This window comes from Lipophrys pholis, assembly GCF_963383615.2.
Source record: "Lipophrys pholis genome assembly, chromosome: 22".
NCBI classification, from domain to species: Eukaryota; Metazoa; Chordata; class Actinopteri; order Blenniiformes; family Blenniidae; genus Lipophrys; species Lipophrys pholis.
The window spans coordinates 1,696,843-1,722,147 of NC_137644.1; the positions used below are offsets into that span (position 1 = coordinate 1,696,843).

The 25,305-nt window shown below is 44.4% G+C and overlaps 1 protein-coding gene across 1 annotated transcript in view; it reads right to left on the reverse strand.

Moving 5' to 3' along the window:
* Nucleotides 1-4,853: 4,853 nt before the first annotated feature.
* The window catches only part of chst11 (carbohydrate (chondroitin 4) sulfotransferase 11), a gene marked incomplete at both ends in the record, with an annotated part of 129,595 nt that continues 109,143 nt past the window's right edge, over nt 4,854-25,305 (reverse strand). The window contains 2 exons of the mRNA XM_080492468.1: nt 4,854-5,478; nt 6,520-6,749. Coding sequence (XP_080348594.1) covers nt 4,854-5,478; nt 6,520-6,749 — 855 coding nt within the window. The remainder of the gene's footprint in view (nt 5,479-6,519; nt 6,750-25,305) is intronic.

A 25,305-nucleotide genomic window follows, 5' to 3' on the forward strand; every position in this document is an offset into this window, starting at 1 on the left:
GAACAACAAAGATTTCTACGTGTTTACGCTCCTTTTTAACACCCGCTGTAAATAGCAGCATCCAATGAGGTGGTTACCATGGAAACCAGAAGATCAGAAACACTTTTACCATGTGATTTGTTTTGAGCTGTTTTGCTGGTAGGTCTGTATCTTCATGATTAGTACTAATTAAAAGAGATAATATTTCTAACACTGTGACCTTGTATTTGTTACGACTCCTGTTAGAAGAGGAGACATCTCATTCAATGTCTCTGAGCTACTCATCCACATACTAGATGGTATTATTTTCACAAATTAGTATCTGAATTTACTTTAGAAGGACTTTAAATACGCAATCATGTCATAATGACTTCAAAAAAAAGATCTTTATAGAAAGAATTTGGAACATGTCATGCTTTAACCAAGTATTTCATATTTTAACAAAAGTCCAGCGTCATTGACACTGAACACCCTCCTGTTTTCCCTCCATAACATAAATGCTGTTCACACGTTCATATATTGAACATTAAATGTCTAAAGAAGATGCTGAACACATCACCAGGGTCATTCATCTCATCCTCGTGATGTAAAGTGCTTCCATATCAGAGGATATGTACACCGTGTGGTGAAAGTGTTGCAGCTGAAGTGAAAACAGACGAGGTTCGCCTTGAAGAGCAACAACGGCCCTTCATCAAGCCACACTGACCTCCTGACATGATGTACAGTGACGAAGAGGCTGTCACTTCACAAGCTGCCTGAATGCACAATAAGCATAGTAAATAAACTAAATTCAACACGTGACTTCCAAGGGACACATCGAGGGAACATTGAAGTCATTACTGTACTTGCATGTATCAAATAGCAACTCTGCAGGGAAATAAGAGTCAAATCAGCCTGTTAATGTCAGTTATTAGCATTTATGTTGGAGCACATCCAAAATATCAATGTTGGGATCTAATAATTGATTTATAAAAAAAAATGCAGCAAATAAACACAAACTCACACTAAAAGATCAAACCAGAATTTCTCCTCTGAGGAAAAATGATCAATGAAAATTAGTGTTTTGAACAGTACTGAGAAGCTCATGGTAACTCTGGTCTGTGATTGGTGAGTGCCACAGGAGTCATTGTAATGAGTGCAGCTTTATGATACATTTTAAATGTTCCAGATGTTAGAAACACTGTAGAAGTTATGGTTACGAGACGAACGCATGCCAGATCCTCTCAGAGGAATATGAGGGTTAATTAAGATAATATTCTCATTCCAGTTCCTCATGTTAATGACACGTCTCATCACATTGTGCAGGAAATTGATCCCATGATCACTTTGCTTTATTACTGAACTTTTGTACCCTGATCAGACATTCAGGGATCCATCAGGTACTTCTTATCTTTTTGCAAATGTCTGCAGCCGGCTGACACCGAGCAGGAGGTGATGCACTTTAAACGAAACTTTTAACAACCATATTCCCTCACTGCTACTGCTTAATTCCCGGGCAATGAACCTTGTGCTTTGGAGAGCCGGTAAAGGTCAAACACCCCCGGGTAATTACAGTACAGGAGCCTTCGTCAGGCCAGGAGGCAAACTCCTCTAATATCAGCAAATCACTGTGCAAATCACTGTGCATGTTCCCACAACACCAGTCCACACACAGAACCGGCTTTGGGGAAAAGGCAAAAAGCCGCAGTTCCCTCGCACTTTCTGTGCCGGGGAGTCGCAGAGCAAGGCAGGGTTTTCGCGTGGCCCCACTGAAAAAGTTGTGGATGTTACGGAAAGAAACCACGACCACCGCTACGATTTTCCGCTACCCCTCTGTTTAGGTACCGAGCACTGAGGAACAGGTCTGTGAGGAGGAGCGACGATTCAGCCGTCTCCTGATTGGCAGTGAGGATCGTCACTCTTGATTTGCCCGCATTATTGAAATGTTCCATCGGCTGTCAATCCTCCGTTGTTGTTTACGTACGCCACTTTGCACTCACTGGTTGATTTGTTAACTGCTTCATTGAAACGTCGGCGCGCGACACAACATCTTTCAACGAGATGCAGACGCTCCTCTCAGTAACAGGAGGAGATTCAGCAGAAGCTGGACACTGCTGTTCACTATGAGACAGTTTAACCTGTGTCACAGAGAACGATTCGGACGGCCGCCAGCCGCTTCCGTGTTCTTCGCTGGACGCGTCTCTGAGTCGTTTCTTTGGTGGGACCGCGCGACAGAGTTGGGCCTGGATGTGCTTTGCCATACCGTAACCTCCCGCTCCGGCCTGCTCTGGCACGAACTGCGGTGGAACTGCAGCTTAAATGCCTCAATATGTGTGAGATGGACCAGTCAGATATCTTCCTCTTCCTCCTGTGCAGTGCTTACACACCCTGTGATCCAGTTCATGGTGAAACATAGAGTACAGTAATTAACCTTGACATTGCCTTTCATTAATCACAGTACAGTGTGAGATACACTCCTGGAGTCCATAATGTGGGCAGCAGATCACTGATTTAATCTGATTGCATTTACACCTTTTATTAATACGCATCTCCAGTGCCCACATCAAGATCACATTTATCTATTCGATCAGTTTATGTTCATTTGAATGTATCAGTCAGTAAAAATATTATTATTAACCAGTATTTGCAGCACATATTATTCATGTGTATCTGCATAGATAATTCATCTAACAATGTTTTGAACTCACTTTGTACCTGAATGCCTTCCAAGAACACCAAAACTCTAACAAGCCCACAATACGAAATGATAGAAGTACTTGTTAATGTACATGTAAACTTAATCAATGGGCTTTTCCAGTGAGCATGAGTGAAATGTGTGTGGTTTTGGTCAGCTTGACACTTTTTAAATAGATTTTTGTTTGCGTGAATAACATATAGAGTTACGATGTGAAGGTCAATACCATGTGTTTATGATATTGGATCTATTGTAATGTTAAAATATTGATATTTGCAATTTCGTCAATGTTAAAAAATAAAGTGTTTAAAAAAATGAGTTAGAAGTCATTACGCCGTATTTCCTCATCTTTACTTTCAATACTTCTTCTTCTACAAGTGATGATGTCACAGCTATGAGTCCCTCACCAGAGCTGTAAGAGGCTGAGATGTGTCCAGGAGAAGTTCAACCAGCAGAGATAAACAATACGAAAGAATACAGAATAGTTGGTGTCTTTTTATTAGGTATAAATAAATCTAATCCCTTTCTCTTGGCACCTAATCTTAGAGTTTTTTAACAAATTATTGGTATGTATCAATATCGTGATCAGCAACTGTTGTACTTGCTATCAGACGTGAGATCCAGGATATCACATCACTAATAAGATTGAACAAGTAGAAAAAAAGTGCTATTTTTGATGGCTGAAAGTATTTTAAGGAGGGTTAAACAAAATCTGATTGCAGGTACAGTATATCAGCTGTACCTGGAGTCCAAGATAAGAGCATTGATCAGGTCAATGGAAATAAAGTGTCCTGTACTCTGTTACTGTGGTTGTTTTTGGCACCAAATGGGAAAAAAACCCTGAAATTGGAGCATCTCAGGCCCAGAGGGACAAAGCCAGCGGACTACCCAGACGTTAGAGATAAATGCTGTGATGCACTAATGATGTATCAGAGGCAAATTGTGAAGAAAGAAACCAGCATGATGAGACACGACCCTCAGTCCAACTTTGACAATGTTCATCAGCCCAGGAAGAAACCCCCCCTCCCCTAAAACCCCAAATATTAAATCTTTCTCTCTTAGTTTAACTAACAATTTAAATAATCTTTAGTTATTGCTGCTCGCAGCAATTACTTATAAGACAATAAAATAAACATGAAGACAAAAGGATAATTTACTGGAAAACATGTTTGGTTATTGGAGCAGGGGCCTTGTGGGCGTGTCCGCTGACCCCTCACACGGGGGGGGGGGGGGGGGGGGGGGGGGGGGGCATGGTGGTTATGAGATCCAGCGCCTCGAACCCTGTCCACAACCATGCAGGCTGTCTCTTGACGTTAGCACAGCGGCAGGCTCGTCGCTGGCGGTTGGTGCTTCCGTCTCGCGCCTTGTACCTTCCTTTCCACGTCCTGCAGCTCAGAGTGTTAAGGATGTTTGGTGTTACAGGCGGTAATTTATTAAGCACTTCCATACTTCCACGCTGCGGCGGGAGTCTGTGACTTCCTCTGGGGTGGGCGGTGTAACACCAGAAGTACTTTCTGCCAACATTGCAATGATAACTTGTTTGTGTTGAAACCGTTGGCCAGAGGCTGCTCCTCCTCCGCTGCAGAGGTCTTGAGGGTGAAATCAGTAGCCATCAATTACAGGGCATCCTTGAGCCAACTTCCCCTGAAACGTATGAGTCTAATGAGGGCGAGGGTAATGGGTGCTAACTCACCACGCTGACACTGCAGTGAAGGGCATGTTTTACAATTTGACGGAGTTTCTCTATTGATCCAGGGCGGAGGGGAGATAAGCTAAGCTCCCACTATGCATTGAGGGGTCAGGGCACGTGCAAGGCTTTGCAGAATCTGAAGCAGCCTAATTTGTCAGCAGTTTGTTTAAACATGAAGGGAACGTCATCAGGAGAACCCCCTGCAGGATAACTTCCCCCTTCTGAAACACCTTGAAGACCTGCTTCACCCACACATTCAGTCTCTCAGTCTCGTTATCCCATCGGAAAACCCTCTGTACTTCCTGATTGTACATCCAATGACTCATGACAAGCACGCATTACCCAAGTCGCATGGCACCTGCTTAAATATCAATTTCAGATGCCATTCCTGTAAGGTACAAGAGTTTTTAAAAAATCAAGTTTGCTTCCAAAAAAATCCGCCCTTCGCCTGATTTTGTTGCCCGTCGTCGAAAAAAGGCAGCCACTCTTAGAGTCCCAGGTCCGTCCTTGTTAGTCCAGTCGCAAGTAGCTGGGAAGGGAGTAGTTGAACATGAGGAAGTCCAACTTGTATAGCTGGTAGAGCTGGATCTGCTGCTGAGTGCTGATATTGCTGAAGAACTGAGCCGTCATGGTGTCTGTGGTGCGGGTGGACTTTGCAAAGGTCGGGAAGTGCAAGGAGTCGCCAACGCCCACCAACCGCAAAACGTAGTTAGCATCTTCCTCCAGCGTCTCGTACTTCCCCACCATGTTGTAGTGGATGTGACAGGGGTGACAGAGCTGGTACACGGTCTGCCAGTGTTCATTGAGTGGGCCGTCGCGCTGCGTGGCTGGGTCCACCAGGTACTCGGCAAACTCTTTGAACTTGACATCAGCGCCGTTGAGCAGGGCCTCTTGCGTGGCGTTCTTGCGGTAGCGCCGGACGATGCGGGTACCGAAGCGCTTGTGGAAGGACGAGTTGTACTTGAGGGTGAACTTGTTGCGGTAGGCGGACACCAGCCTCTCAAAGGGCTCACGAACAAACAGGAACTTGAGGTAGTTCTTGAGGCGGTGATTGATCTCGGGAATACTGTACTGATTCAGTGTCTTCAAGTTGGAGGGAATGTGGGCTTCATTTGAGGGGATTTCCATGGGGTCACTGTGGACGAGAAGTGAGAGAGTGGTGGGGAATAAATGATTAACAAACAACAAGTTGAATTCAAATGAATCATGTGTTCAGTCATCCAGAAGCCTCGTGAGCTCACTGTTAGGCGTTAGCTTTGTGTTTACCATCATCTCATGGTAACCTCTTCACATTTCAGTAGTACTACTCAAAGACGAAGATCAATGTTCTGATTTCAGCAATATCTTCGGAATACCTTCAGGTAATTTCTCACACACCCAGTTTCACAGTACCATTAAGTGATGAGATCTTGTAGATCAAAAGGTCAAAGAATAATGACATTACATGTGAATATGAATTAATGTAAACCTTGAATGAATGAGGAAGAAATATTCAATTGGTCTCCAGCCAAGAACTAATCATATATCGGATGCTCAAAGTCAGGTTCATGGTGACCTCTGATTTTCACCATCATATTTTCTGATTCTCATGTTGAATCCTTATGAACCCACCTTTTATTCTAAAAGGTTTACAAATATGAAGATTGGCACCAACTTGGTATTGAGACACATGTGGAGCTGATCTACTCACTGGATGCACTAAGAAAATCGTCTGACAGAGATTTTGCTGTTGTTGTTGTGAGAGTTTCCTCAGCTGCTTCTCCTGACTTTGATTTGCAAACTTTATTGTGAGTTAGTTTCTGTGTTTCTGTCTTCTTATTCTTCTTAAGTCATGCACTCTTGGTCATGTTTTTCACTTTGTGACAGATCAACTCCTACATTCTGATTTTTTTTTCTGTTGCTCTCATATGTTTGATAATTTCCTCCAACTGCACGTTTCATCCACAGTGAACTCCAGCAGTAATTCAACAATACTTCAGTTTATGTGTCTTTCATGGTGCTACTTTCAGTGATTAAATCAGGCCCTTATTGTTGTTTTGCATTTCATTCCCTGAATGTTTCCACTGTATATAAAATGATATTAAGGGAGACAATGATGTCAAAAGTTACTAGAGGCTTATAAAGGCCAGCCAGTATTTGTAGTTTGTCCTGTGATTCTATGAGACATTGACCTCACCTGTATTTGCCTCTTCCTGTGAGCACCATCATCACACGTTTCCAGTTGGTACAGGCCACCTTGGGGACGTAGCAGTAGATGAGTTCATGGTCCTCGTCCACCACCAGGTGCTTGAGGTCTCCAGGAGTGAGGACTCTTCGCTTTCGACTGGACGCACTGTAGACTCGACAGGCGTCCACGACCTGATCCCTCCGGGCCTGGTGGAGGACGGCGGCGCCTGACAACTCCGGCTGGACACAAGGGGACAAGGACAGAAGAGGAGGGAGACGACATTACTGTGAAAGTCCAACAACGAGCTGAGACCTGTTTTTGACATATTTTATGAATGAGTGTGGAAAAGAAAAGACAAAGAGAAGACAATAAGGAGAAACTCCGGTCGGACCGTGGACCGCACTGCGTTAGCCACCTTACAAGTTCATTTCATTTCACCTGAACCTCACACTGTCCATAAGTAAAGCACCAGGGGTCCTTTCATTTCCATTATCAAAAACATCAACATAACAGTTTTAAGATCAGATTGTTACAATATTCACACCATAAACTCCATTTCTTCCACTGACCAGCTGGTTTCTCACACCCTGCCGGACCCAATAAGAACCTGGAGCCTCATTTATAAAGCTGCTTAAACACAAAACAGGCCCTGAAGGATTCCTACGCCACTTCCAACGCAAAGTTTGTGATCTATGAAAATAAACTTTGCGGGAGAATGTGTGTACCGGTACGACAACTTTGAACCTTGAGGAGCACATTCTGGAGACGGGGAACCTGCGGCGCTGATTGTGAGGATTAAAGCCAGATTCATCTCATACGATTAATATCTTCAGATATCAGACTTATAGATCCACGTGATCATAAATAGCCAAGTTGCAGTGTTCTAGATGTTTCTTTAGTGGAACGTTACTGCTGAATCAGCAGAACCATGTTCATATGTCAAACTTTCATCTTGAAATGATCCAGAGCAGATAGAAGTGATTGATTATCAATTGTGACAAAGTGAGTAACAATCAGTCTCATTTCACAGTAAACACATATAAATAGCGCCATGACAGCCGTGCGTAAAGCTGCAGTGGGGAAGCGCTGCACCACCATGTGCCCTGGACGCATGGTGCGGAGCTCACCGGTGGTGGAGACAGACGACCTCCTCGTCATCCTCCGCCTCCAACTCTAGAGTGACGGAGGATAAAACACAAAGTCGCTGACCGTCACAACCATGGGGGCTGTTTTGGCACCCAGCAGTGTGGGCAGGTGCTGCCTCCATGATGTCACTCTCCTCCATGATGTCACTCTCCTCCATGATGTCACTCTCCTGTGAGCCTCCACCTTCAGATCAGACTCTTCTTCTCCACCTCTACAGTCACTGATCTCTCTCAGACTCTCACACTATTTCCACCGGTGACGACACGCTGCCGAACACTTGTGTTTCTTTTATTAGTGATTCCACTACTGTGACACCAAATAATATCATCTCCTGACCTCCACCTCCTCCATCACTATTTCTCTCTCCCTTAAAATTTAATTTTCTTTGTCTTTTCTGTCAGGATTTAGAGTCAAATGCCGGCGATCAACAGGCTGATTGAAATGCAAAAATGTTGACGAGGCCCTTTGAATTAACCATTAATGGCAGAAAGTGGGCGTGTTGAGGGCGGGGCCTGAACCTCCCAGGTAGACTCTGATCTATAAAAGGAAAGTGCGTGCAGATGAGCGTGCGCACGGTTTAACTGATCCACATTTTGTAGGGCGCACACCATTTTCAGCGTTTGGTGTGTGTACATTTCTAATAGCAATCCTATGCAAGGTTTTATAAATGTCCTATGCAAGGTTTTATAAATGAGGCCCCAGGACTCTCTCCTTCACCCATCCTGCCCCCTGGTTTTCTGCTCATCTACGCCTGCTCAAGGACAAGTGACACCAGCTGGAAAGACTTCAAAAGAAAACTGGACTCACAATTCATAAAGAAATGCTCTATAGCCACATTCTGCTCTACAAGGACACTCTTTCTAAGTCAAAACTAAATACTTCTCTGAAAAAATCAGTGCTGACTATGGGAACACTCAGGCTTTATTCTTATTTGTCGCTGACACCCTGCGACCCCCAGACCCTTTCCCTCCCCGCTACGACTCCACTGATAACTGCAATGCACTTAAGACATTTTTCACCCAAAAAATAGACCAGATCCACCAGCAACTCAGCCTTCCCATCACCTCCATCACTCCCCCCCCCTTCTGTTGCTGACATATCTGACCTAATCTGGAAATCAAAATCATCTACCTGCCAGCTTGATCCAATACCAACAACTCTGGTTCAGTCATGCGTCTCCTCCCTCTCTCTAATAACCACCATCCTCTGCTCCTCCCTCACCTCTGGTTCTGTAACTCCATCTCTCAAAACTGCCACCATTACCCCAGGTATTATAAAACCAGGCTCAGACCCCAACAACTTCAATAACCTCCGTCCCACCTCTAACCATATATTTCTAAGATTCTGGAAAAAGCTGCTGCATCCCAAACCCACTGTCATCTCTCCAACAACAACCTCGATGAACAGTTTCAGTCCGGCTCTCATCCCCACCATAGTACAGAAGTAGCTCTCGCTGAACTCACTAACGACCTTCTGGTAGCAGCTGACTCCGGTCTATTATCCATATCTCCTCCTCCTTGATCTGCGGGAAGCGTTTGACACCATCTCCCATTCCATCCCGCTTCACAGATTGAAAACCATCGGATTATCACACACCCTGGACTGGTTCACATCGTGCCCCTCTGGCCGCACTCACTTTGTTCAATTAAGATCTTACAAATCCCAGCTGTCCGCCCTCTCCTCCGGTGTCCCCCAGGGCTCCGTCCTGGGCCCCATCCTCTTCATCATCTCCCTTCTCCTCCTTGGCCATATTTGCCAGAGGTATAATATTAAATTTCACTGTTATGCGGTTGACACCCAGCTCTACCTTTCCACCAACATTCCTCCAAAACTGTCTGCAGGACATCCAATCCTGGTTCTCGATCACCTTCCTCAAACTAAACTGTGACACCCTCCCACCCAACATAAGAAACATTCAATCCCTGGACTTTTTTAAAACTCACCTAAAAACCTTTAAACCAGCCTATTCTTCTTAAATCTATTCCAGTCTATGTTTTATTTGTTTGTTTTGTTCTTACTAATGTGTTTTTACTTGCTTTTTAACTGCAGTTTTAACAGCACCTTTATGGAGGAACAACTTGCTCAAACTGTCTGTCTCTCCATCCTGCGATAGAAGGAAGACCGTCCAACCTGTCTTCACACATTGTTGGCGGCACGGTAAGGTAGTGGTTAACACTCCCACCTCAGCAGGAAAACCCTGGTTTGTGTGTTTGCATGTTCTTTTTAACACGAAGTCTTGCTTCCTCCCAGAATCAAAAGACATTAAAACTGTCAAGTTCCCCAAAGGCTTGAGCATGTGTCACCGACTGTCTCTCTGTTTGTCCTGTGATGTGCTGTTGATCTTCCAGGTTGTCACCTGTCTGTTGTCAGCTGGGATCGAGTCCAGACCCTCACGGCTCTGAGTTGGATAAAGCAGCATAGAAGATGGAAGGATGTTGTGAATTGAAAAATGATGATGGTGAAAATGACTTTTCTTTAAAACTGCAATTGTTTCTGATCATTGTTGCTGAGGAAAGTTAGAAGTATGAAGCTTTTGATGAATATCTGAAAACAAATCAGGTTGAGGCAATCAAAGCTGACATTATCCAACTCACACACTCTGTCACTCATATGTAGAATAAACCATCAAATCTGAATGTTTGTTGACTGTACGAGGAAACCAGACCACCCTGAGAAAACGGGCAAACCCCTCTCTGTAACGGCTTCAAACAAATTGAAGCAACAATATTATCACCATGAGGCAAGAGTCTGAACCAATTCATATGTCATATGTTCAGTGCAGTAAAATAAGAATACCTTCCATAAAAGAAATGGACTGAACACACCAGCCAATCACCATCAATGACATTAATTTCATCTTTTGAGGATTCTTCAGGATCTGTCAAGGTATCATATGAGTACATTTTATTTTTATCAGGGGAAATGAATCACATTCGTTTCCAATCCAGTACTGCGATAAAATGACAATAAAGCAATAGGCAGAGCAGGGACAAATACATACAGTATATTATAAAGAAGTGGTTTTCAAAGCTGGATGAAAGTAGTTCATTTTCTGAAAAGCTGCTACTACACATGAGCACCACGGCTGGAGCAAGCAGTTGTTCTGCACATGCTCAGTAGAGGGACAATAACAATAAAGTTTCCTCCATAGTGTCATGACTCCCAGTCCAGATTCTCCTGGACTTGGTAGTTTTATAGTTGACAGTCGCCGTAATAACAATCCAACTTGGTCGCCTGTCTACTAGAATGTCTGCGTTCTCCCAGTTTAATGTTTAGAGTACATTGTTCTCTGCCGCATGTGTGTGTGTGTGGTTTCATTACAAAGACAACAGCGCCAGCTCATGGCCTGGCATGCGAACTACATCATATTCAGCGTATCTGCGGCTTCTCTGGAAATGGACATCGTTTACAAGATGTTGCCGTGTAAACGCAAAATCTTTCTGAAACAAAAACGCAGAAATGATGCGTTTCACTTGAAATGTTATTGTGGAAATGGGGCCTAAAATGTGTTTCGTTGCCATCTGTAGATCAGGCGTGTGTAAAGAAAGGTCAGACTTCCCAAAATGTTGTTTTCTTCAGTGCAACTTCCATTTTGGACTCATGTTAGTAGCATGATCATGTGACAAGGGTAGCTCCAATCAGTCTTTGTTGTTTCACTTGTATTACAATCTATGGTATACAAATAACACCAAATATTTGCCCAAAACAAAACAGAGTCAACTCATAACTCGCTCGTAACTGTAGCTTCAGGCGTCACAGAATCCAGAGAATCCTGTTTGGTTGCCTCCTGCAGCTGGTTAATTCTGCTAACATAACCTGATAAATCCACAATCACCACAAGGGACCTGCCAATCCAGTGCTGGGACTCCTGAAGCCTCTCCGGCTGAGCTTTGCAGTGATTGGTCGATGGGGGAAAGAGGAAGGCACTGGGTAACAGAAAAGTCTGGTTTTATGATGCAACTTCAAAGATGCTAATCAGGTGTTTCAATATTGTGAAGGGTTTGCACCACCAACTTTCACTGTAAGGGGTCATAAAACCCTGATTTCCCCTTGTAGTTGGCACCGTGTGTTTATGTACCACTTCCTTGGCAGTCCATAAAAAGGCTCTCGTGCCAGTGAAGCACTTAAAAAACAATGGAATGGGATAAGTAGGACTGAGAGATGATGTGAGATGTGGGAAAGAAAGAGGGAGTGGCATTCATCCCAGCCTGTATTATCATCCTCATCTCTTTAGTGACTCTATTTTTCTCTCCCATCTGAGTCACTCCACAGACTGCCAGAAAGATTAGTCTGCAGGCGCAGGCAGGAAAATAATGATATTGGAGCGTATTACAGATATTGTGTGTTCAATATGCGTGGAAGCAGTCAGCAATCATGGATGTGAGCTGGAGTTCATATTCAGAGACGCCCGGTGATGAAAGGAGAAATGAGAAGGGATGGCAGGGTTGGAATCTAAAGAGTTTGGGGGTTTTTGCTTCTGAACGGGAAGGAGTGTTTCCTCGTGCCTCCGGGTTATTTTTTGAATTCCAGCCTGAGGGCAGCACTCCGGTTTCCAGTCGGGGAATCTACATTGATGCGACTGCGGTCTTCCAAACAAGCCTGGCCTTTCAGGAGAGCCGGGCTGCCAGCACAGACCTATGAAACAACCCTGGACCTCCAGCTGGGAACCAAACACTGAGACAGCTTGACGAAAGAGGCTTGTGTGTGCTGCTTTTTGAAGCCGGCCTTCAAACGTGTCCCAGAGCAACCAATTTATCACCAAGACGTGGGAGAAAATCAATCTGACTGACAACAGCGAGATGGGCTCTACACCTGCATATCAAGCTTCTCCGTCTGAAAACACTAATAAAACCAGCCAGACACATGACAAGCAATCATATCCCAGAGAGACGGGCAGAGCAGTCCTGCTTCATAGTCAGCTGCTCGCTCAATAAGCTCCATTATTGCATCGTTATGCCGGCACACAGATAGAGGGCTGCCCTCTGTCTTTATACGCCCGGAAAATCAATAGGGAGCAAGAGGTGGGAGGAAGAAAGCCTTCCCCCTCTGACCTCACATTCACACACATTAACAACACAAATATATCGAATATGTTCACTTATTTCAGCTTCAGGAGGTCTTAGCAGGGATCGCTATGACATCCAAAGTGCAACACCAGACGACTCACCTAATGTTTCTGTCACAGATTTGAAAAAAACCAAAACAAAAACAAACCACATTCAGAATGACGAAGAACCAACAACCAGCTCCGACAACACAAGCTGCTTCACAGCACACACACACACACACACACACACACACACACACACACACACACACACACACACACACACACACACACACACACACACACACACACACACACACACACACACACACACACACACACACACACACACACACACACACACACACACACACACTCATTAACTTCTGTATCGGTTGTTGTACTTTTGCATATTTGTGTATTTCTTTGTTTGATACTCCATTTCTGTTTGTGCTGCTCAGGCTGGTCTGCTTGTTCGATGGTTGCTTGTGTTTGGATCAGTGTGGCGTCACCTTCACAGTGAAGCTCTGGTGATAATGGTAATGCTGATGCTAATGCTATCACACTGTTTGGCTGGATCAGACCCTCCCGAATGCTGGTTTTAAACTATGATGAAATAACTGCGATACTAATGTGAAAAAATTGAATAGGGTATCTCTAGCAAACACAAATGAAGCGCAACAATTCAAAAACTTAATCTCCAAGCAGTCTCTATATTCGATTTGCAGCCTCAGCAACCTTGAAAAAACGGCAGCAGGTTGATTTTTAATAACAGAAACAACCGTCTGATCCTGATGAGATGTATAGTCTAGCACACACTGCACTACAGATATGCCTCAGCTGAAATAAAACCCATATTACTGTTGAAAAAAGAGAAGAGAAACAATCAGTTCTGACACCTGGAAGCTCTCAGAGACGCTGAGATAACAGAATCCATTCTTCCCGCTCTCTAACTCCCATTACGATGAATGAGTGTACAAGCAGCTCCTACGAGGAACACATCATTACTTTCTCTGCAGGAAATGACAAATCCACCTGGACCAAAGTAAAAGTTGCTGATTGTTGGGTTTGTGTCCCTTTGCAGTCTGAACGATTGTTTCTGCGGAATGAGAAGCGTCACTCTGTCACACTGATGTTTGACTACCAAGTGTCTGTCGTCTCAGTGTCTCTTCGTTTGATTCAACCTCCTTTACACTGTTAGTGATTTAAGATGGGTCTGATTTGAACCAAATACATTTTTATAACTAACAAATATGAGGGAATCTGTAGAAACAGACTCCTACAATGTAAGGCTGATTGATAAATATTCATCCATCATTGATTTTCTACACAGGTTAGCATTGGTTTACTAAGATATTGAATGAAGCGCGCTAAATCACACAGTTTCGGTTTGCAGGGCTTTAGCATCTGATGGATGACACCACGAATGACTTCACATGTCATGAAAGCTAAAGACATGATCTGTCCCAAACTGAGCAACTGAAAGGTGACATGCACAAATACCACTGATTTAAAAGACAAATACAAGTACATGTACTAACCTTTAGCTACTTGCTGATACCAAGTATCGAGTACTTATGAAATACCAACAAGTCTAATTTATACTCCAAAAAGATTGCTGTGTGCCGCCACACACTCCAGCATGCTGTTAATGAGAGTACAGTCCTACTTTAATGTCCCACCTTTTCATGTTTAGCACTTAGCACGGCTGATGTGCGAGCCCCAAATCTCTTTAGCATGTAGCATGTAGCATGTAGCATGTAGCACGGCTCAGAGTAAAATCCACTGAGCAGTTAAACTAATGCGCGACATCGGGTGAACTCTGCTGGTCCAAATGTCTCTGCCTTACTTCCGTCATTCATATTCATCATATTAAAGAATCTTGAAAACACTGACATCACTCGTGCTCTCTGGCGTACGTGCGGGCGACGATGCTGACGCATGATGTCACGTAATACCTTTAGGGTTGTATCGGGGATCTGTACAAGTACAAGTACAAGTAGGAGTAGTCCGTGCAGTATCGGACCCAATACCCAATACTTGCAGATGAAACGATTGAGTTGGACGTGTTCATGGTGAATATTGTCAAGATAAACAATGTGTCCCGCGTCTTTCACGCCTTGAGATTTGCAGAGCCGCCATTACAATTGGGCACAATCACGTGACCTCTGAAAGTGCACGCTTTGAACCGCTGAGTCTTGCGTTGTGTGGTAACCAACACTGCCACGCCTTGCTTGCATCCGTGTGCACCCGGCACCGCCATTTCGGGTCTCACCACGTGTTTACGTACCAAGTGAGCTCGAAACAAGACAACTTGAGACGCTCTTTAAAACTCGACCTCATGGGGCTCCCTGCTGTGAAACACAGTGAACGATGAAGTGGACGTCTCCATCAAACGTGAAAAAAGACTATATCTATATACACTATGTCTATACTTTCCACGCCTGCGCCGGCACAACACACACTGAATGAGTCAGAGTGAAAGAAAGGAAAACTTAAAGGGTAAAGGAAAGAATGAAAGTATCAGTATGTGAAAGGACACTGGATTTAGTAAGAAAAACTAATACACTGGAGAAGTTTCATTTTTGTACCAGAAAATACAGTCAAAGTGTGAAAGAAAGCCAGAAAAGAAAGTTTTAAAGAGAAAAAGAATTTGGACCCGACAGAAAAAACCTGCACAGAAAACCCACTCATGTATGTAGAACCTTCTACTTAAATCTCAGAATCACTGTTTTATATCACATATCTTGAATTGCTAACAATAATCTGGAGGTAACAATAAAGAATTCTATATTTAAGGCCTTACATCTGAGCCAAATTATATTGACCAGTTTTCAATTACAAGAGCAGAAGAGGAGGAAACATTTTACATCATGAGAGTACACTTGAACTCAGCAGCAGAGCCTCCAGAGCACGACTCCATGATTTATATATATATATATATATATATATATATATATATATATATATATATATATATATAACTATCACTATTTAACTATCAGTGTTGGGTCACACAGGACTCGGTTTGCATCATATTGCCACATGATTCACACGATGATTTCCTGCTACATCTTCTCTCTGAAAACTCCTCTTCACTTTGAAGTGTCTGCATTTCCCTGCTATGACGGCTCTGGTGAAGTCTTGGTTGACAAACGGCTTGTTGAGGCCTCGTTGTGCTGCCTCCTCTGCTCCTCCTCCGAGCTCCTCGCCTCCCTCTTTGTGTTAACGCCAAAACATCAGAGGCTTTATAACAGACACTCTTTGTTTGCAATATCTCTTTCTCTTTATGTCTTTTCTTCATCTGAACAGAGACATTCAGTGATGATATGTGGAAATGTGGCAGCTGGAGCAGGAGCGCAGCCCCCCTTCCTCCCAGCGGAGGACAAACACTGTAATTAACAAGGGAGAAAAGAGGTAGTCGGTTCTCTGCCTCCAATCTTCTCCCCTTATCTTGCCTCTGTCCTCTGCAGGATTGCTTTCTCTCCATCTCTTCCCCTACTGGAGCTGCTTCGTCGGGTCTCTTGAGTCTTTTGATGAAAGGATGAGAATATGAGGGCGGTGATACGGTCAGGGTAGAGGTGGTTGACCTCGGCCGATGTGGAGTTGTTCCCACGGGGCAGCAGATAGCATTAGTCGCCTGTTTGCCTGCATGTTCTGCTCATGCTGTGGCGGTGTCCTCGTGGGACAAGGAGCCATAAGAAGTCATAAAATAACGCCTCTGGAAGTCGTCAAAAAGTCTGCACGATACGGTCAATTTAGCTGAATCTAATTCCCATCAGGGCCTCAAACCTCCGACTCAGCATATTACTGTTCACAATGATTCAGATGTGAAGGTGGGAGCGATATTTTCCTCAGTGTTAGCAGCTGCATTCAGAAATGTAATCAGAACTGAGGGGTAAATTCTGGAAATACTAATGTAAAAGTTTCTAATCTCAAAAATCCCTGTCAGCATCGGCGAAGCAAAGAAGAAAGAGCCTTGACTTTCTTATCTCGACGTGTCAGGGAAGGAGTCCTGGACGATCCCTGTCGCCACACATTTGTTGTTAAAACATGTGAGAAGGCGATGACGGGCTGACGTACAGATTATAATTTCCATATTTCAAGTCTTCATTTCCACATCACGGCTCTATTATTCTCTGTGAAAGTTGTTATGAGTTTGAAATATGATCTGAGGAGGCGTGCGACATCGACTCGGCGCTGCTGCAGCGATGAATCGCTTCCTACTGATCTGCTGATGGTTGCAAAGAAAGGGAGAGGGTGTGGAAGGCGTGGTAACATTACGGAGAGATAGAGAGAAGACATGATAAGTCTTGAATTTGTAAATGAGTTTATCTGATATGAGAAGGGCTTACCCTGCTCCTGGGGGCGGAGATGGAGATCGAACCACCAACCAAAGGATTGGAGGGCAACACCTTCCACAGCCTGAGCCACTGCTACCAGTACTACCTCACGAAAAACCTTAAGAAACTGCATGTTGTCCATCAGCGTTGAGTAATACAACAATGCTTCTGCCACACAAACGGGGTCAACAGATTACCGGCGTCCATACCAGCCTCCAGGATGACAGTACAAAGTATGAATTTATAAAAAGACAATGAAGGCTTCAAATGCTGCAACCTGAGGACATGCTGTTTGGATAGCTAAAACACTAATACAAATACAAATACAAATACAAATACAAATACAGATACACTGAAATAAACAAAAGACATGGTTCTGTCCAAAAGTTTATATTTATAATAATGAGCCCAGTCCATGACGCTGTATGCGGACCCTGAACTAAAATAGATTTGACTCTAATGCTGTCAACACTGGTCAAGATGAAGGTGAAGGCATGAACTGGGAAGCGGGAAAGTTCCCACTTCAGAGTTGTGAAACATCTGAGGGGCCGTCCACACGAGAACGCCAATTCACGTAAACGAGCTGGTTTTAGCCGATCATCCACAGGAGGCAGTTTTAGAAACGCAAAAACTGTTTTTTTTGGGTCCCAGAGTGGGGAAATTCTAAAACCCTGGCGCGTGTCGTTCACACCCCGAGGTGTCGACGGCAAAGACGATCATCTGTGGGAAAAAGACGACGTAATCGAAGTGAAAAAGCAATGTTTTAAAATATAACGTATTTTACAGACACGAACTGTCATGAAGAAGAAAAAAACATATATAAGTAACACTGGACTATAAGTCGCCTTTATTTTGAAGTTTTTTTCACAAAATCCAAGACCAAGAACCGACATTTAATCTGGAAAGGAAAGTTTTTCCATCTTTTGACAAAGTTTCCCCTTTTAAAATGACCATTGGTGGTAAGTTTGATCCTTCTCCTCTACATGTCAGCACCATTGTGAAGTGTGACTTCTCGTGACCAGTTGTCACTATAGTTTCTGCACTTTCTCTGAACACTTCGGCCCGTGGGAATGTTAAGCTGTTAGCTGTTAGCTTAGCCCCTCACCCCGAGGCCCTAACAGCTGACGGCTGACGGATGAAGATGGCTTCATACTCGATCATCTTGTTGGAAAAGAGATTACAGCCCCGTGCGTCCTGGACAGAACAGGACAGGTGCTCACCATAATACCGGCTGTGTTATACATGTTGTGTATTTTCATATATAAGTTGCAGCTCAGTAGGTAGAGCATGAGACTCTCAGTCTCTGGGTAGAGGGTTCATGTCCCACGCCGGGCGCCACCTTCCTGTGGGCTCTCCACCTTCCTGGGCTCTCTCCACCTTCCTGTGGGCTCTCCACCTTCCTGTGGGCTCTCCACCTTCCTGGGCTCTCTCCACCTTCCTGTGGGCTCTCCACCTTCCTGTGGGCGCTCCACCTTCCTGTGGGCTCTCCACCTTCCTGTGGGTTCTCCACCTTCCTGTGGGCTCTCCACCTTCCTGTGGACTCTCCACCTGCAGGAAGGTTCTTAATGGTGCAATGTGATCTGGGTGACGGTGCTCAGACTGACACCACCACCACCACCCGGGAACAGAGAAGAGGGAGAAGATGGATGGATGGAAGTTGCACCTCACTATAAGTGGCAGGACCAGCCAAACTAGTGCAGGTTCAATCCCTGCAGCAGACAAGTCACCACTGTTATTCCCTGAGCAAGATTTCAAACCACCTGTAAGAGCAAGTTTGTGAATCTTTAGAAGAAAAAACAACCTCAAACTGCCTGCGATTGCTCCTTAAAAGAAGAAAACCAGAATGTGGCAGAGAGGTGATGAAGCCTGATAGGAAGCAGTTGTGCTGCCTCACCTCTCTGCCCATAAAGGACGAGCCGCCAGACACTCAGAGTGACAGGAGGGAGTGAACACAGAGACTATGAGAGAGCCTGAAAGAGGCAGTGGTGTCGTGTGTGTTTTGGTGAACGTTTTGATTTCCTTTAATAAAAAGAATGGTCTCTGGAAGCTCTGACTCTGCGTCTCTGTGGGGGAACCCGACGGTGGCATATTCTACTGCCACAAAGAACAACCACAGGTTTCTCTTCAGCACTGTAGAACCTCATATTACTTTAACTTTGAGCTGTATTAACTATTACAACTATTAGGGATAAAATTAAGACACACTGCCTGGAGCTGTCACAGGCCAATCAACCACATCTTCAGGTGTGTTAGTATCCTTATAACCGTTTGGTGAAAGATGCCATCAGTTTCTCTCTCAGTTGGAAAATGGGGATTTTCCTGCTTTCCGTATTCCTTTCTTCCAGGACATGGTAGTTGGAGGAAGTTTGTGCTGAAAGGAAAAGCTGCGTGTACTTCTACACTTCTCAACACAACCTGTCTGTAACGTCCCCGGAGAGGAAACACTCACTGAATATTAAAAACGGATTTGCAGCAGCAGGGTTCTGTTTATTTCCACCGTTTCAAAGTGGATCTGTGGCTGTTTAGTGGAGCTCGAGATCAGAGATGATGATGTTCTCAAAGGGCCTTCAGACTGGACGGAGATGTGACAGCGTTGGGCTGCTGAAGAGCTTTAATTGCTGCTTCTGCATGTGGCTCCAACATGTGAAGACTTTCTCATGTATGATGAAGTGGATCCAGTGGATGTTCCAGGTTACCACGGTTACGTGAGGAGATGTTTGTTTCTAAAGATATCATTAAAAAAGAAAACAGCACGCCGTTTGACTGCTGCGGGGAACGTAAGGCGTTACGAAAGCGGTGCGAGGGGCACGACGGAGAGCCAACAGTGAACACTTTGCCTGCAGCCAAAGAACGGCGTTGAAATGGTGCTGAACTGACAACTGAGACTCCGAGGAAGATCATCTTGTGACACATCTGCTTATGTAGCTGCTCTGAATTAGCATACATATGGAAACAGCTCTATGTAGATGATGTTTCCCTCAGAAAAACATTCTAATCCCTGGGGAGGAGATGAGATGCGAATGCGATCACCTTCTCATCTCACAGGTAAGAGACTGCGTTCTATCCGGTTTAGACAAGGCAGCCGTCAATACGGCTCTTTAGAGATTTCCTGGCTGATGGTGCGTTTCCACCATGTCCACGGCAGCCCCGTTTCAGGCCACCGTGAACAAAACGGGATGGACGTGAGGCAACGCAGGGGGACGGGATGGGCAGGCGTAACAGGTCGTGATTGCCGTGGCGCCATGCCAGACTTTTAAAATGTCAAAAGAATTAGCCACGGCGGCCACGGCGGCCACGGCGGCCACGGCGGCCACGGCGGCCACGGCGGCCACGGCGGCCACGGCGGCCACGGCGGCCACGGCGGCCACGGCGCGGATGAGAAACTTATCATCCCGTTGCAAAACGGGATGAACGTCACTGGCAGCACGTAACTTCAAAATGGTCCAACGTCCATCATCCGTAGAAAGCCTTGACAGAAGGTGAACAACGTGCCACGCCTTCCTCAGAATTCCCCAAAATCTGCCGGGAGCATAATGAACATAGTGAACATAGTGAACATAGTGTAAACCTACCCTTGGTTTGATGCTCCGAATTTTCTGTCAGGGAATTCTGCGACAAAGTAAAGAGTAATTTTCTGTAGTTTTACTGAGATACTGCATACTGAGACTGCGTGTTTACTTAACAAGACTGCCCTTTTGTTTTTTTTGTGCATTTTGCAGGTGGTTAACGGAGAATATCCCCATATTCATGACACACAAACAGCAGTTTTCAAATGAGAGTTTTAGGCTGTTTACTCAAGAACGACAGTCTCGTATCCATCTTCGTTTGTTTGCTTTCACCGTGTAGTGATGATTGGAGTCGTCGGTGACCAGCTGAGGAGAGGTTTCATAGCACAATAAAAGCAGCATCCCAGGGGAAAATACCTTCTTTTAAAATGTATTTCACAGACAATCAGAAACAACAAAAATGTTTCCAGCTATAAATCAGACAGTGTGTTGTGTTACTCTATTAGCTTTAACTCCTACTTGTATATTTTGCAAACTGGAACACTTCCAACTACCCAATATTCCACAGTAACAAAATGAATCAGGCTCAGTCATTTCGAAACATCTTCCAAATACAATATCATGAATTTGGATGTAATATGAAGTTTGCAACTTTTTTTGGTGAGAGCAAAACTTTGGTGGATAAGTTATAAATCTGCTCAAAACAAGTGCACAGCAAAACCAATCACATCTGAAGGGAACAAGGTGAAAGCGAAGTACTGCAGCAGAATTTGTCTCCACTTCATTTTGATGTCGCTCCCCGTTGGAGGGATTCTCTTCCTCCAATGTTGTTGGCAGAAGAGCCGATCCCGCCTGCTCGTCTTGTTTTCTGCTCGCAGCTCAACGTCTCTCCACTTTCCCGAGCTGTGAAGTCAACTAAACAAAGATCAATAGGCTTCATTAAAGCAGCTCTCTTTCTCACACTCTGAGCACTAAAAGCCCGCCTGTCTCTCTGCTCACAAGCTGGCATTTATACAGCAGGCGAAGCTGCCAACACGCCACATCTGTACCAAACACACACACCTGAGTCTGTAAAGAGCAACAAGGTGAAGCCCCCATTGTGAAAGCCACTGTTTATGAGGAAGATGAATCCTTTCCACTAATGCCGGCAGCACGGTAACGTTCCAATATGTCATTTATGAGGAGTCGGGAACGTCGCTGTGACACTTCGACCGTCTGTGAAGGACTTGGCAAAGACCCAAGGAAACATTTCTGTATTTATTCCCGGAAAATGCTGAGAACAGATCCTCCTTTTCTGAGTTGACCTGCTTCATATTCATGCAGCCTGGTGGAGTCGCACCTGAAAGAGGCTGCGGACCACCACAGGCCTCTCCTGAATGGAAACGTGAAATATTGATTAAAGGGACCTTGGAGCTAAATAAGGAAATCATTGACCAAATATTAATCTTTGCATTTAAAGGTACGGAAGTTTCAAAACAAAGCTTCCACTAAAAACTTTGCTTATGAATTTGCTGGTTTGTGAGAATTACATTTACCTGCAGTGGATAATTCCAATGTGAAGTATTCCAGTGTTGTTTTTTTAAACTAAAGAGTCTCACAGGTCCAGAACTGATGATAGCTTTGATGCTAACCTCCTCCACTTCTTCAGTCAGTGCTCAGGAAGCAAACATGGAAATTATTAGTGGCTTTAAGTAGTACTCGCTATACCGGATGGCCGGACGGACATACATATAAATGGATGGATGCTTTCTTCACAAACAATCGCAGCGCAGAGTAAAAGTGTTGCCTGTTGAAGTTTTATCTACGATCAACTGGAAACATCAACAAGAAATGTCTGAACTTTAAACTGAGCTGAAGTCACAAACTGACAAAATCAAGTTTGCTCTGATCACAGTCATGTTTCAACCAATGAATTTATTGTCAATGTTGTGTTCGTCACTGTCAAAGTCTCTTTATTAGTCTTCTTGGGAGGAATCTCTCTCTCTCTCTCTCTCTCTCTCTCTCTCTCTCTCTCTCTCTCTCTCTCTCTCTCTCTCTCTCTCTCTCTCTCTATATATATATATATACAGAACAGAGCCCAGCTCTCACCCTGGTGGGTGACCTTACTATTTCCTGTCTTTCTCATCATCCATGCTCATTAATGAATTTCACTGACAGAGGGGTGAATAAGTTTCTATCTGTTGTGTTTACATAGTGGAACCCTGTACTTCTTCCTGAGTAGAGTAGAGTGTATTCAGGATACAGTGCATGAGAGGTGACTGATAAAATATTGTCTGGCTGTCTGAGGGTCATTTGCTCAGTCAGGTCTTGGGGGGTTAGAGGAGCTGGAGTGACGATGACTTTCCCTGCTGTCTTCAGCAGATTAAGTGTCTGAGTGTTTGATTTCACAGTCACATTTCTGAAGCAGCTGGTCATGCCACGTCGCAATACAGACTCAATTGTTGCTCTGTTAAAAATGAACATAACATTTTCACGGACACCAAACAGCCTGGGTCGACGGAGGAAATACAGCTCAAGACTTCCTCGATGTGCACATCGAGGTAAGACTGAACCTGCTAAATGCTCCTATATGGAAACAGCGGTGAGCTCCCATTGCCCCGGCGTCCACCAGCATCCCCACTGGGCCCTGCATTAAAGGGCTCATATTGTGCAACATTCCCTTTCTAATAGTTTTCCAACAGTAGTATGCACCCCCATGCTTTGGAATGATGCCCCAGAGGTGAAGAAGGTCTGTCATCTCTCTCTCTGGCTTGTTTCGATTTTCAAAAATTGTGTGCTTCAACGAGAGCCACGTGAAAGTGTTGACTAGCTGTATAATATCACCCCAGTTAGTGAACCCAGCCACTCCAGATCTGTGGCTGCTTCAGTTAGCACTAGTTAGTTAGACTGAGTATTATAGAGTCATCTGAGGATTTTACCACATACTGGTACTTCCCAGTGCTGCGTAGTGTAGTATCAGAGTGTAGTATCAGAGAGAACAAAGTGAACTTTCACCTGTTGTGTTTCACAAAAAAGAAAGGTACCACTTGATTAATAAAGGGTTCACATCGAGCTGACTCCGTTTTTTAAGAAGAATGTGTAGATCAATAAAAACTAATCTGGAATATGCAGAGAGACTCTCCAGGTGTTTTAAATTAGATGCATTGTAGTTAAGATGGCATCCCTCCTCCTCTGGTTCCTGCTGTGTGTGAACTGATTCTGATTCAGACGTGGCTTCACCTCCACATGAAGCTCCTGAGTCAGTTTCTCCAGTGATTTCATGACATTAAAGGTGAGAGCCACCAGCCTAAAATCATTGTTCACCCTGGATCTTTCATTGGAAGCGGAATGATGACCGATCTTTTCTAGAAATGTGGTCCTGAATGACGGTCAATGGAGAGCTAGAAGAGGAGTGATGGAGTGAGCTCCTCTGGAAATGTGTTAAAAAGAAAAGCTGACATATTGTCTGGCCACATTGCTTTGTTAGATCGGAATGATTTAAAAACCTGAAGAACTGATGTGCTCATGTGCATCAATTAACTCTAAAATGTCTCTGCTCCACCTGATTTGTTTCAAAAGGTAGATAAAAGTGTCATCATTGGCAAACATCGTTTTTCCTTTTTGTGTCCGTGTTGGTCAGAGTCCCCCATTATCTTGGTGTTCGACCTAGAAAGGTCTTGTTCTGTCTCTTGTGTTGCAGCCGAGCTGCTCTCGGCCTTTACTTTAAGTCATTTTGTCGGCTCTGACCTCAGCTGTGTCCCCTGATCTGAAGGCCCTTGTCGTTTATTTCCCTTGTGATTTTTGGATGAAAACGATGTTCTATTCTGTCCACACAGTCGGAAGAATCCTCTCAGCTCCTTTGTTTTACCAGCTGACCACTGACTGAGTGGACATCAGGGTTGGGAGATTTAAAAGCTGATTGGTCGATCGGGAGATCAGCTGATGATTGAACTGGTATTTTAACCATCCATCCATCCATCCATCCATCCATCATCCATCCATCCATCCATCCATCCATCATCCATCCATCCATCCATCCATCCATCCATCCATCCATCCATCCATCCATCCATCCATCCATCCATCCATCCATCCATCCATCCATCCATCCTGTTCATGGGGTCCCAGCTCAAACAGGGACCAGGGGGAGGAGCTTCAACACTGCTGTCTGCTCATTGGTCCGTGACGACCTGTTCTCCCAGCAAGCAGCCATTTCCAATCAGTTCTTCTGCAGCAATCAGGAAACTTTTTTGAAAATGTCCTCCCGTTATGGCGTCACATCCTGCGTGATTACACAACCGTTCAAAACCCCGCCTACATTTCAAAGTGTTCGCCGTGTAATGGAAACGCGGCACTGATATGGGTCTGGTTACGGATAGCCGACCCCCACCTGACCGGCACCGGTACCAAGGGGCACTGTGGAAACGGGGCCTTAGTAAATGTAAGCACAGTGATTTGGTTGTTACCAATGTGATTACTGGCTGAATACGGCTTTGATTCCATAATCTCCATGTTTGCATTGGTGATTTATCTGGGCTGAGAGTTCCTCCTACAGTCCAAAGGCATGCATGTTAAAACATGAACTACAGGAATGAGTGTTAGATGATGTGAGACCATATGTGTCCCTGTCATCTCCCTTTGGGGTTTCAACCAAACCATATTTTGGGAGAACAGCAATTGACATCACCGCATCATGATTACAAAATATTTCTCAAACGTTGCAAGAACAGCAGGGATTCATTCATCCAATTAATCCAGCACCATAGTAAACCTG